This window comes from Haemaphysalis longicornis, unplaced genomic scaffold (genome assembly GCF_048455015.1).
Source record: "Haemaphysalis longicornis isolate Haplotype H1 unplaced genomic scaffold, Haemaphysalis longicornis Haplotype H1 scaffold_2, whole genome shotgun sequence".
In the NCBI taxonomy this organism is placed as follows: Eukaryota; Metazoa; Arthropoda; class Arachnida; order Ixodida; family Ixodidae; genus Haemaphysalis; species Haemaphysalis longicornis.
Window position 1 is genome coordinate 225122196 of NW_027526295.1, and position 11244 is coordinate 225133439.

General features: G+C 46.2%; 1 protein-coding gene across 1 annotated transcript in view; it reads left to right on the forward strand.

Annotated features, from left to right (window-relative positions):
* The first annotated feature begins 6193 nt into the window (after positions 1–6193).
* LOC144167659 (semaphorin-2A-like) overlaps positions 6194–11244 on the forward strand; it is a 20646-nt gene continuing 15595 nt past the window's right edge. The window contains exons 1-2 of the mRNA XM_077696849.1: positions 6194–6252; positions 10638–10993. Coding sequence (XP_077552975.1) covers positions 6212–6252; positions 10638–10993 — 397 coding nt within the window. The 5' untranslated portion in view covers positions 6194–6211. The remainder of the gene's footprint in view (positions 6253–10637; positions 10994–11244) is intronic.

Sequence of the window (11244 nt, forward strand, 5' to 3'; positions counted from 1 at the left end):
TGGTATAGAATCAGCACGCGCGTAAATACACACTGGGTTATTTGGAACTCAACCTACAGTTTTTGCAGTCTATAGTGCATGTCGGCAAACTTTCATGCTTGACAACGTAAAGTGATGTGACAAAACGCGTTCGAGCGTTCGGCAAGGTTGCAAAAACTGTTTTACCTTACATATGATTACCGGGAATCGTGATGCCTTCTGCCAAAGCCGACAGCCCTGAAGGCCTAGAATTTGTTTTGGTCTCCCATTTTCGCTGTTGTCGGTTATTAGCAGCTGACTGTTCCTTTTGTTCGAATGCTTACATGAGAAGCTGACGTCTAGCTCCGAATACTCGCGCTCCGCACAGGACCGGCTTCGCAAGGAATGGGGTGGCGCCGGCAATGTTTCTCCCGTAGCGGTATCCAAAACTATACTTTAATTGACACCATGAGCTAGTGTATGCGATTTTAAGCCTATTATTGTGATAAAAAGTTACCCACACGCCAATTCTGGTGCGGACAAGCATCAGACGTTGACCGAGCGCGAAAAAACAGCAGGGAGAGCGATCCTGAGTGAAGCAGACGACAAATGCGAGAATCCCTAAGCTGACGTCACGGAGGCGCGCTTCGCAGCGCCGCCTGTGCTCGCGCTCACCGCCAATAGCGCCGGTTTCCGCTACCGTTGTCGAACTTGGTCGCCGCGCGGTGAGCAACTGCAGCACCCATGCGAGAGCTTTTTGTTCGAGGCAGTAAGCGGTTCGTTAACGTAAATTGCTTTGCTGTCTCCGCCATTGTCCAACTCGTTAGTCGTTACTCGCTGCTTTTTTGAGTCCTTCAAGAACTCCTCTCGCTATTCGCGCAGAACAAAGCGAACCCTTACGTTCTGTTCGGTCGGTTTGAAAGTAGGGAATCGATGGCAAATATCAATGTCTGCATCAGTAATCGGTTCCTTCAGGATTGCTCCAATCCTCTTCCAGTGGTACACCTTTTATTTCGATGTTGTTGGACCTCTGGTATTAGTCTGCTTGTTCTATTTTCTCGTTAAGCCTCAGATTTTCTGGCTCTAATTTTGCATTTTTTTCTCTTAAACTTTGAGCTTCTTTACGAAGTTCTCTCGTTTCTTTGATGAGTTCTTTCACGCCATAGCAAGTGTCATTACAGTTTTCCACACTTTCTTTCAATGTTTTGAAATGAGCTCGCAGATCACGCTTCGGATTATCGAGGGCCTTACGAAGTCGTCACCACCCTTAGACATTAAAAACAACACTCACTTAAATTCCGGTGGGAACTAAGAAGTCGTACACACAGAAAAAGAATCGTGCAACAAACATTGATTGGAGTGTTCTGCAGCAGTGCGCAGAAATCTTAGCTGGCGAAGAAAACATTCTCAGCTGCACAGAGCAAGGTAGATAATCATTTATCCTTCTGCGCACCGCTCTCGAACTGATCGCACACAGTCCAGGATGGCTCCTTATGTAGGTCGCTGCTCCTAGATGTGGCGCTGTAGGCGGGGGCGGGTGGTGTCCCTCTTCACTGTCAGCGCAGCATGGCCGTGATTAGGCGGTGTGAAGCGGAAAGCTGTTACACGCTGCTATTCCATGCCGGCAAGGAAGATTTACAGCGACTTTTAGGTAGGCGCGAAGGAAGCCCGAACTTGTTCCTGTAAAGCACCAGGTACGTCCGCCGAGGGCCAAGCACCGCCAACACCAACCTTCAGTACGGTTCTCCACACCGCCGAATCAGACCGGGTTTCCCTGCGTGCCGCCATCTTAACTATACGCCTCGAGCTTCGCGATCGCTGCGCCGCCTGCCGCCGCTTCTCCGCGGCGTTGACGGGATTTGCGCTGCGTGACTGATAGAGGCTCGTGCAGTGTTTTGGTTCTGTTTCGCTTCTTTTCGCCTTTCCGCGCCCTAAAAAAACTTGTTATGGTGACGACTATAGGCAAAGAGTACGTATAGGTCACTTAAAACCAGCTGCATCTTCGTAGAGCACGCGATCGCCTGCAAGAGCTACCAGGGGACGCGGTTCTGCGCGCTTCGTCGCCGCTCTTCCGGGCGTCGGCGACGGCAGCAACATATCATCCATGTCACCTCAAAAACATCAGGCACAAATGAATTCTACTGACGCCTCGTTTAGACCTGATACTGGCACAATGAGAGGTTGGCTTCATTTTGCAGCGTAGACAACGAATGCGGCTTCGTTTCGCATATATACGCCGCAGAAAAATATGTTTCGGGGATGTGATTATTCAATCCCGGACAATAACTTATGCATTTTATAAGAATATAAACCATGCGAAAATGTAGAGTATATTCCAAGCCTGTGCGTCATTAAATATGTGCCCACACACGCCATATAGCAAGAACCAAGGAAATGAAACCACAGAAAAATAAATTCTGTGCCAATGCGGAATTTAGAAACATAATAGCTCTAACGGAAATGAAAAAAAAAAAAAACAGTGCAGCTTCTGGCATGCTACAGACGTTCGTCTAAACTTAAGCCAGGTAGGTTTCACTAGACCAACTATACGCGAAATGCACTGCTATTTCGTGAGAAATTGGTGGGGGGGGGGGGGGGCGGAGGGGGACGCTGTGTACAAATGCGGAGTGGAATCAAGCAATGAACGTTTTAGTAATCCCACACATAAATCTCGCGTTCACTTTCCTTTTGTTTTTCTACTTCAACGAAGAGCTGATCGTACGGCGGACGCATTTTTGGAAGTATACAGGGTAGGCTGTCCAACAAGCGATGAAATGTGTCGTTGGAAGAGTGTGGTATGGGATAAGGCCCTCTGATTTCAGTTTCTGGTTTATTCTGCAGGCTTCCTGTGGCATATGACGATATTTCGAAGAAGCATTTAGTCTCGGACGCGGATGATATTGTAAGCCCGTCTCCGCGCTGCTCGCAGAAGATATATGTAGCAGATGAAGGTCTGCGGGCGCGCACCTCACGACAAGACGACTCTGTCGTGTGCTGATCCCCGAGTATAATTATGCATTGTCCATCGTACTTTTGTTGAATATTCCCGAAATTAACACAGACTGTCTTGTAAATGGTGGTGATCAATATCTGAGGTATAATATTGGCAAACGTAACTGGTGTGCTGTCAGGTATGAGTGTTCCGCTGAGTATGTAAGCGCACAAAACCGATTTAAATCGTAGTGTATAGCCGTAGCATGAACATCCGAGGAACCGGCGGTTACGGAGACACGGCTAGTAAATTCAGGTCAGTGTAACGTAACTACAATCGGCTCCATCTAACGCCGATTCCGCGACGCTGGCCTGTGACACACACCTGGTGCTTATACAGACCGAAAATACCACACTAAGACACGTCGGAAACATTTACACTCTCGTAAACACACCCCATTTGCGAACAGAGTGACTGCTCCACACAAACATGAAATTCAAACGCCCACAAACGGTAAATCTCGGTCGTGAACGTGCCGCTAAAGCAGCGGCGGCACTGGGGGGCGGGGCGCAGACTCCCGCGCCTGATTTCGAAACGGGCCGCTAGGGGGATTTCAGTGGCGCCCCTACAGGCCGCGCTCGAGGCGTATAGACTTATTTCTGTACCTCCAGTACTTCAGTACTTTCGAAAATAGTAGAGCGCGTTGTAAGCGAGAGAATTACGAGTTTTCTTGTTTTTTTTTTCTCTCAAAAACATCAAATAATAACACCGTCGCAATACGGCTTCCAAAAAAAATCCTTGTAACTGGCCTTAATTAGCATATAGGATAAAATTATTCACAACATTGAAAACAAACTATATAACATCGGATTATTCCCAGATTTGAAAAAAGCGTTCGATACCGTACAGCATGACCTGAATCATACGGTATACAAGGAGTAGCTCTAAAACTAATTAAATCGTATCTCACAAACCGATACAAGTATATCGCAATAAACAAAACATTAATATCTAAAAAGCTTATACTTCAGCACATAGTTCCCCAGGGGTCAATTTTGGGTTCATTACTGTTCCTTGCGTACATAAATAACATAACCGAAATACCAGGGTCCTCATAATTGATTATGTACGCCGACGACACCAATATTTTTCTTATGGCGGAAACAACGAAAAGCTTCGAAGAATATGTCAATGCTTACCTGCTGAAACTGTCTCAATGGTTGAACCGAAATCGGTTAAGCTTGGATACAAATAAAACTAAGTATATAATCTTCAAACCAATAAGTAAACGAGATACAACTATGTTAAAATTGTCTTTAACGATAACGTAACAGAAGAAGTTACAGAACAAAAAATATTAGGAGTGTGTTTTACCGACAACCTATCGTGGAATATACACTTAAACTGATAACCGATTTACCTAAAGCCATTGGCAGCATGTATAAAATATACAGTGTTCTGCCGACTTGATTAAAGCAAAGCCTGTATTAATCACTGTTTTGCTCCAAGCTGCGCTATGGAATTTTAGTATGGGATACTACAACAGCTTCCAACTATGATAGACAAATCATTTTCTGAAAAAGTGTTACGCATGTACGAATTATCGGGAGGTAGCGCCACCTCCGACCGCAGCCTCTTTTTAATAAATATAATATGCTGAAGGCGGACCAGATATACTTTAAACTATTGCAGTGGATCCAAAAATGTGGAATTTATAACAAATCACAGGACGACGGCTCTAGGGCGTATAGTATGAGATATCCTAAGCACAGCTGCCCTGCAACACGAACAAATTACGGTAGACAGACGTTACACTTTCAGACCGTTAGTATGTTGAACAGGGGTGGTATATGCGTTGATTTTAATCAGTATTTTCAAAGTTTCAAAGGTGCATGCAGGTTTATGGTTCAAAATTGTGTTGTGTATTCTCCGGCATAGAAGTGTTAAAATTATGTGGCTTCCAATGTACCTTGTGTATCTACACAAATCTGCGCATTGTGTGACATGTGTGAATTTTAAATGTGTGCATCAGGTTCTTGTATTTTATTTTAAATGCTATGTAATGCGTGCCTTTGTTACGTACTTGGAATGTACTCTTTGTATTTGTGCATGACATTGCATCGATTGGGTTTCTTAAAAAAAGTATATTTTGAGTTCTATTCAACGTGCTGTTAAATGTTTATGTTCTATTCCAAGTACTATGTATCGCATGTCTTTTGTTGCGTGCTTGAGAATACGTTTTCTGTATTACCTTCTACGCTGAACTGCAGGGGGGCAGAAGCTTTGTCGGGCATTCCGCCTATATTCCTGCCCCCCTCACGGATAGCATCCATGGAAACCACACTGAATAAAAAAAACTGGAGCACAATGAACTTTGATGACTCCAGCATGAACGAACGCCAAACACGGTGGTGGGCTAACTCAACATGATCACCCGCCGATTATGCTCTTTCCATACTAGGGTGGGCAGTAACACTCGTAACTTCTTATTACTACGCGTACGCGGCCCATCGCCAGGATGGGCAGCATGTACTGAAAGCTACGCGGTCCGTTGTTCGTATTTCGGTGCATCACAATAGTACGTTATCCGACGAGGTATACACGCTCTTGGCAGGCAGAGAAGCGGTGTGGATTTCTGCTACGCAAGGCATGGTGAGAAGTGTTTGTTCGACGAACTTGCACATCTTGCACGTTGGAAATCGAGGGTTGGTACAAAGTGTCGCAAGGCCGCTTTGGGTAGTTTTCAAATATATTGAACCATGGGCAAGTTGGTATGAAGGCGGGTTTGACACCGGCGCGAAACAAGGCAGGGACGAACATGCGCTGAAATACCAAATGTTTCGTTTGTATAATACAGGTTGCAGTACACATATATAGTGGAAAACTGTAGAACAAAAGCTCGCGAGTACACAAGAGACCAATCTTGGCAAAGGCGACAGTATCGAAAACCACGTTGAAGGCACATCGTCGCGTTTCCAAACTGCTGTCATGATATGCGGCCCCATCGTGATGTAACAATAAAGATTGTTTACACAATCTTTTTCTTAAACAAGGGTTGAAAGATATAAAACGCTTTTATTGCTCCTGATGTCGGTGGATTGTGATGCCTTTACACACACACGCAAAAAAAAATCAGAGCGCTAAAGATAAAACTCAGAGCCACTTTTACATCGGTGGGAACATTAGTGCGATTTAGCCGGACGTTTCAGTGATATGCAATCTCTAATGTACTTCTTGACGACCAAGTGCATAAACTGCAGCCACTGCTCTCACCTTGTTTTCTCTGCCGGAATTGCAGACGGCTCGGCCTATGTTCCTGACATGGATGATGGCGTGCTGTTCGGTACTTTTGTCGGCAACGCGTGAGTATCTTATACATCCATCACACTTTCCTTCTACTTTTTTTTTTTAGACTGCTGTGTAGGTTTTCCTTTTGTAAAAATGGCGGTATTAAAATATCGTCAAGATTTGTTGTGTTTCGGCGAAAGCTACTGAGACGGTGACTGATGTTATTCCATTTTTAAAGACGATAGTCTTTTTTGGGCTACTTAAACCTATAAATTTTGGTCTGTCTGTATGTCTGTCTGTCCGTCTGTCTGTCTGTGACTCGATTCAGCCACCCGGCCAAAGCAAAACAATGCCTGCGCAATAGTCTTATATAGTCATAGCTAAGTCTACCCGTCTTGGTCCGGTGTAATGTTCATACTTGTCAACATTGTTGAAGAAGAACAAGACATTACGCAAATATGAGACAACAAATCAATACAGAAGTGATATTTGCAGTGTTCCTTTATAAAAATTCAAACATGCTTGACTTTTGCGAAATTAAATACTTCATCAACTGCAGAAAAAGAATTCACTCCGCCGTCGCCTGCTGTCGCCCGCGCCACTATAGCTTCTAGCGCCATTTTAAGAAATCAACCGGCAACAGTTACGCAAGGTTCCACTAGATAGTTTCCACGTTCCGCTTGCAACGCACGTGGAGTAGGGAAGCGCTGTTCTATAAACGTTGAAGTAGGGTGCCTCGATTAACGCGCGTCTTCGCCGTACGGCAGCGTTCGCATCGAGACACCCGTTTTGGAGCAGTGGAACGCGGGAAATTTAAAATGATTTAGGCAAACATTTGGCGTCTTTACCTTGGGAGGAGAGCGACGCAAGAGGAACAACATGAGAGGTGAGCGGTAAAGCGAAGGGAGGCATTTACTTCGCAAAAGCCGATAAAGACTATCGTCTTTTAACGTCATTTGCAACGAAAGGAGCAGATACGCGGCCATTTTTTGTCTTCCACCTCTTAAATACACATAGAGGTAGCCTGAGTGACTAGCCATTGTAGCCAATGTGGGAGCCGTCGAAGGGGCCCAACTTCCGGCCTAAGAGAACGAGATGAAAAAGGGAGGAGTACTGTGTACACAGTGCTTCCTAGAGATGCAAGTCTCTCGGCTCTCCGCCGTACTTTTAGTCCTCGTTTTTCTCATAAATTGAAGCAAAACAACCTTGCTGTCGCGTTTATTTAGCTAACACTACTTGTAAACAATCGTCGTATAACTGTGTAACATTGACAGGACGTCGACGAGTGACGGGGAGGAACAGCCGATCACCGTCATGTCGTTTCTGAAAATCACTCCATGTGGTTTTTCGCTTTCCAGTCCTATTAACAGAGAGAAGGAAGAAACCACGGGAAAAAATTGGAGCTGCTTCGCACCGGTGATGCGAAGACTGGGCAAACACCGAATCAGGTTGCCCAATCAAGCGTATTTTTGGTTCAGCTAAGTTCGTGCGTGGTTATGTCTAGAGACTCCGCCAAGTTTTCTACGTGGTGTCGTCGTTATCCCCCCAAAGAGCAATGACCACTCGCCCATTAAGTGGGTACAATGTACGCGGGCCCACCAGCTTGGCGGTGAAGCGCCAAGAGGTGCGGCGGGCAGGCGGGACGAGCCTTTGCTCAAATTTTTGAACTCGTTCCATGACCACTGTTCGGCTTATGTGGTCTGGCGTGTGGGACGCTAATTAAGAAGTTGATTAACGTCGTCACTTCTTGGCCTTCTGGATATTTTTTGTTTTCATTTTGGCATTAATTTTTGTCTTTGCGCCGTCAAAACTGCACCACTTGTCGCAACAAGAGATAGAGCGATCCACCCCGCGAGGTGTTCTCAAAGTCGTGCTTTTACCAGTTGTATCGCGCCTCCGACAGGTGGCGACACGGGTCCCGCCTCAGCGCGACGAGGCAAACCTGTCGCGAAGCGGTGACGGCGCGTGGGATGACGTCATCGTTCGTCGAGGTTTTCTTGCGTACGTTCCACGGCCCAACCACCAGGTTAAGCAGAATCACTGTTAAAACATCATAAGGATGGTAACAGGAGATTGCAATCCCACCACTGGAGGCCTACATGCGTAATTTGACCGTGATCATTAGAAAAGCACGTGGACACTAATAGCGTGCGTGTGCGGCTGGAAAGGTTCACTGTCCAAGCCTCTCAGTGCTAGTAACACAGAGACGAAAACGACGTAATTCGAAAAGAATAATGGCGATAGTAATGAAAGCACCATCACTCGGCTGGACACGTTTCTGCATGTCCATGCTGTGTCCGCTGCAATGGACTCAAGCGTCTGACTCAGTGGCTGTTTTGAAACGCGGTCACCCACGAAAATACGCGCGCCTCGGAGGAAGACGGGAGAAAATACAAAATAGCCGCAGTGCGGGCAAAGGGGCAGGTGCTCGCTTCTGCTAAACCTACCAGTAGACGACACCGCTGCAGCCGTGAGGGCGCGAATGAATGAATGAAGCATTATTTAAGAAACTACCAGCCGGGTTAGGTGCTCGCAGTTCAGGGAACCTGTAACGAACTTCTTGACGAAATCTGCCAGGCGGCCTTGGTGGTATAGAGATGGTGACCAAAGTTCTGCTGTCCCTTCGGGAAATTGTTCGCACCCACTGGATATATGGTCCGAGTTAAGGGCCTCAGAACATGTCGGGCAGGGGGGGTATCCCTTTGTAGAGGGTCACTCTGGGTGCGGTTTAGATGGTACCCATTTGCGCTGGCCTAAAAATACCTGCTCTTGAAGGACCGTCAGTTGGGCTAGTTGGTTCTGGTTCATGATGTAAAAACGGACAATGACGACGGACTTAGAAAAGAAGAAAGACGGACGCCCGTGGAATAGCAACTGCTTTTTTTTTAAATCACAGGAAAAACTTATATACACTCGTGAAAAAGTACTATTCACATATGTCTGTCTTACAAACTACCCTCCTTGCTAAATTTATTAAACCAAGAAGGTTTTTATCCATCCTATAATAAAAACTATCTCGTCAAACGCTTCGCCCAACTCATTTCATCTCGGGAATTGTACATGCCTCGAACTTTATTTCCTTTCTTTTAAATTGCTGCTTTTAAGGTTCATGTAATGTTCAGGTCACTTCATGACTATGCCTATGAACTTCTCTCCACTGTTTTAGCGTTATGTTACAAAATTTTGTATTACGCGATGCTATGTGACACTTGTCAATTTATTTGCACTCATTTTTCATGACTGGCCATCATGATGCTGTTTGCTAACTTGTAACGGGGTCGGGACCTCGTCAGGCTGCTCGAGCTTTTAGTCCCGTATCCTCCTTTTCAAAGGAAATAAAGCTGTTTCTTTGATTGATTGATTGATTGATTGATTGATTGATTGATTGATTGATTGATTGATTGATTGATTGATTGATTGATTGATTGATTGATTGACTGACTGACTGATTGATTGATTGATTGATTGATTGATTGATTGATTGATTGATTGATTGATTGATTGATTGATTGATTGATTGACTGACTGACTGACTGATTGATTGATTGATTGATTGATTGATTGATTGATTGATTGATTGATTGATTGATTGATTGATTGATTGATTGATTGATTGATTGATTGATTGATTGATTGATTGATTGATATAGCGCATTTATTTGCGCAACTGACGGTCAAACAAACCATAAAAGCACTAGCAGCACGTGTGCGTAGATATCAAACGGCCCTGGGTAGAAATTAACCTCCCTATCAGAAAGCCTGATAGAGGGTTTGGAAATGCATCTGCTGTTTTTTGCGACGTGAAATGCTTTCACAACCTCGCGGGTGAGCCGGTCCTTGTGTCAATACAGGACTTCAGTGTCTCCGAAGCACGGGTTCAAGCAGCGCGTGTCCTGTCTCCCTTCTTTTCTAGTCCGTCCTCTTCGCGCTGTTTTTCCATCACATACCTGCTCTTGTTTCCATAGTTGTGGATGGGGGCGTACGTACGGGTGTTGGAGGATGATGGGGTGTCGGGAGCATTGGTTCTTGCGGTTGGCTGGAGCTGCAAAAAGCCCGGACAGCCGTGTTGCCGGCGAGCTGGTTGACTCTTTCATTACCCTGAACCCCGGCATGACCAGGCACCCAGTACATTCTTATGTTTTCTTTGATGTGCTGAAAAGGCTGTGTGCTATGACTGGAATGCTATTGCGTATCATGCAGGTGCATGCGTCTTGTGAATCAGCATGTATTCTGAGAGGTCTGTGTGGGTCTGCATGTGCGTAGATTACACTCCAGACATTCATCGCTGTCTCTACGAAGACATTGCCGCAACAGAAGAGGACACAATCAAGACAGACCTACCACTAGACATAGAAGATAGCACTGCTTGAAATCAAATGTAATTCTTTGTCAATCGGGCACGTAAGCAGTCCTAAGTCTCGCCCTGAATATTCCTCCCTTGCGGCTCCTTGTGGCGCAGTCATGGGTCAACCGACTCTGCCGTCTGTGCTTTCCGGTGGCAAGGCGTCGAGGAGGCGTTCAACAGCTCCTTCGTCGAACGGCCGACACAGGGCGACCCGTACCAGCTGAGTCACCCCACTCCTGCAAATATGCTCCCCTCCAAGCGTCTAGGCACCGACTGTCCTCCAGACCCCCTGAGTGCGGGCACCGGGAGCGACGCACTGTTCCTGCAGGCCCGCCCTTTGCTCATCGATCCGGCTAAACCTCGCCACGACAGGCCCTTCTACGCTCGCCGTGGCCTCGAATTCAAAAGCCTGGCGGCATTCGTGCTGACCGAGAGCTGGGGCTCCTGGGTAGTCTGCTACGTGGCCACAGGTGAGTGACTGCATCGCCGATTCTCTGAGTGGGTTAAAAGGGGATGCTCCCAAAGACAGGAAAACCTTCGGAGAAAACGGCCTTCCCCTTTCCAACAGAAAGTAGAGTCTGCATGACACAGTGACGGCTGCCCGGACGAGCCACGGCAAGCAGGCAATGCGTGGCTCAGTGAGGGCACTTTTTATACATCCTTCGCAGTCCCCTCGCAGGCGTATGAGCCATATGCTGGTATGCGTATAAGGGCATGAGCG